At 38.3% G+C, this 2,733-nt stretch overlaps 1 protein-coding gene and 1 pseudogene across 5 annotated transcripts in view; both read left to right on the top strand.

The window, feature by feature from the left end:
* The window catches only part of RNF170 (ring finger protein 170), a 30,234-nt gene extending 27,501 nt beyond the window's left edge, over nt 1-2,733 (top strand). For 4 of the 5 annotated variants that reach the window (XM_003793911.2, XM_023515554.1, XM_023515556.1 and 1 more), the window contains one exon: nt 2,023-2,733. In XM_003793911.2, the coding sequence (XP_003793959.1) occupies nt 2,023-2,292 (270 nt within the window). In that variant the 3' untranslated portion in view covers nt 2,293-2,733. Of the gene's footprint in view, nt 1-1,136; nt 1,226-2,022 lie in introns of all 5 variants that reach the window. The other variant, XM_023515555.1, reaches the window with a different exon arrangement.
* On the top strand, nt 750-866 carry LOC111726676 (annotated as a pseudogene).

Raw genomic sequence — 2,733 nt, 5'->3', positions numbered from 1 at the left:
CCTTAGGTGTATGTGGCTGGCGCCCTAGCCTCTTGAGCCACAGGTGCCGAGCCAGCCTCTCCTATTTTCAAGGCAGCAATTCTTTTTAACATCTTCCAGGGACATCCATAGAATTTGAAAATGCAGCCTGTTGCAAATTCAAGAAGTACCACTGAACTTCAAAAAAATCATTTTCCTTCATATTTTTAAATGTTGAGCATACCACTGCTCAATTATTTTTTTTTTGGTAGATGTCAGATATTTCATGAGTAAGAAAGCATTTATGTGACATTAAAATACAATAAATGCACTTAGTTCTTTGATATTCTACTTCCTTCAAAGTTGGAGTATGTTTATGCTTAATACACAAACATTTCTTAGTACACCATGTCATATTTCGTGTCTAATGTTGTTTTTGTATAACTGATGCCATATTAGAAATGAACAAAACAGCTGTGATAAAAGATAGGTATTCAAAAGATACTGGATCTGCTCGGCACCCATAGCACAGTGGTTATGGCGCCAGCCACATACACCGAGGGTGGTGGGTTTGAACCTGGCCCCGGGCCTGCTAAACAGCAATGACAACCACAACAAAAAAATAGCCGGGCGTTGTGGTGGGCACCTGTAGTCCCAGCTACTTAGGAGGCTGAGGCAAGAGAATCACTTAAACCCAAGAGTTGGAGGTTGCTGTGAGCTGTGACGCTACGGCACTCTACCTAGGGCGAGATACTGAGAATCTCTCTCTAAAAAAAAAAAAAAGATATCGGATTGCTTGTCAGCCTTTTGGCTAAGATCAAGCGTAGTATCTTTTCTTATTGGTTTAGTATCTCATACGTCCTTTATCCAAAACATATTGGCTGTTTACTGGAAGATCTAAAGTCATTTGCCATAGACTTTGTGAAAGCCATAAAGCTATTTTGTTTTAAATATTAGATTCTTCTATAGAGAGCAGAAAATTCACATAGGAAGTAATTCTAGATCCATCGAGACAAGTACTCTAAAAGGAGTTACAGGATGATTTTGAGTGTTTAAAACCGTTCTCCTCACTTGCTCAATCTTTGTCTCCATCTCCCTCTCAATTTATTTGGCACTTGTTACATAAAATGCGTACCCCTCAGTCAAATTCATGATTTTATAATCTTGTTAAAAATAAGGGAACTGGAAGCAGAAGAATGACCACAGGAACTGATTCACTGGACAGACTCAGTTTCACTGCTGTTCTTAAACTGTCAAAGCCATCAAAGTTCGTGTGTCTTTAATGTCTGGTAATTTATAAAGTTCTCTCATATACTATAGCTCTTCCTAGTTCTTAACAGTCCTTATTGCATATAAATCCTCAGTTAGTCCTTGAATTATCTCTAGTAGTTAAACCACCATTCCCAAGATTACCTGGCTAATAAATGATTTTGAATTCAAACCCAGATATGTTTGGTCTTAAAGTCTGAGCTCCTGCCTCACGCTCTGATCTTATATACCAGGCTTAGTTTGTTTCACTAATTCAAGTTAGAGATGACACGAGTTTTGCACGACTGTAACCCACATTTTAAGCCCAATGAGACTTTGATTGCTCTTTAATTATCTGCAATAAGACCTGTTTTATAAGAACTTAGTATTCAAATAACCATATTTAAATGAAATGCATAATTAGAAATTATAAGGCCAGGCACAGTAGCTCATCCTATAATCCCAGGACTTTGGGAGGCCAAGGTGGGAGGGTTGCCTGAGGCCAGGAGTTCAAGACCAGTCTGGGCAACATGAGACCCCATCTGGATAAAAAAAAGTAAATAAATAAACCGGTGTGGTGGTGTGTTCCTGTAGTTCCAGCTACTTGGGAGGCTAAGCTGGGAGGACTGGCGTCACTGTATTCCAGCCTGGCCAACATAGCAGGCTCTTTCTCTTTAAAAAAAAAAAAAAAAAAAAAGGCCTGTCAGTATGTGGAACTGCTTAATTCATCTTCTCCGAGTTTTCATGTTGTAAGAAAATTATATGTTGAAATCTGACATGTGATGCTAAATCCTATTTGTTTTTCTCCCCTACCAGATTATGGAGAGAATTATGGATCTCCCCACTTTACTGAGGCACGCATTCAGGGAAATGTTTTCAGTCGGGGGCCTTTTCTGGATGTTCCGCATTAGGATAATACTTTGCTTAATGGGAGCTTTCTTCTACCTTATATCACCTCTGGATTTTGTGCCTGAAGCCTTGTTTGGAATTCTCGGCTTTCTAGATGATTTCTTTGTTATCTTTTTGCTGCTCATCTACATCTCTATTATGTATCGAGAAGTGATAACCCAAAGGCTAACCAGATGAAAACAGTGCGAGTTTACTGGAGTATCTGAGCTCATGTAAAAAAAAACAACAGAAGGACCCGTGGCAGTATAAAGCATTAGAATATTATCTTAGCAGCTTAACACCGCTGTGTGACAAAACATTTGATTATCATCTGACAAATGCCTCGCGATACATAACTGGAACTTTACATGCTGCAGGCACCAATGTTAAGTTTAGAATTATAATCTACAGTTGTATCTTGATTCTGTGTTGTCTGGAAACAAATACGGAATTATATAAAAAGGGATGCTTTTATATCTTTTTCTTTTCCCTAAAATTACTTAAATTGGATGTATAGTAAGATACTGTTAAATGTACTGTTTATCCAGTTGTTCCTCCTCAGTGGGTACCTACATGAGGATACATAGCTGTGAAACTCATCGTAATTATTTTCGTTAAAATAAACTACCATACGATACT

This window comes from Otolemur garnettii, unplaced genomic scaffold, assembly GCF_000181295.1.
Source record: "Otolemur garnettii isolate 467f Iridium unplaced genomic scaffold, OtoGar3 scaffold00074, whole genome shotgun sequence".
In the NCBI taxonomy this organism is placed as follows: Eukaryota; Metazoa; Chordata; class Mammalia; order Primates; family Galagidae; genus Otolemur; species Otolemur garnettii.
Note: the sequence above shows the minus strand (reverse complement) of the source record. Positions and strands in the feature narration are given on the sequence as shown.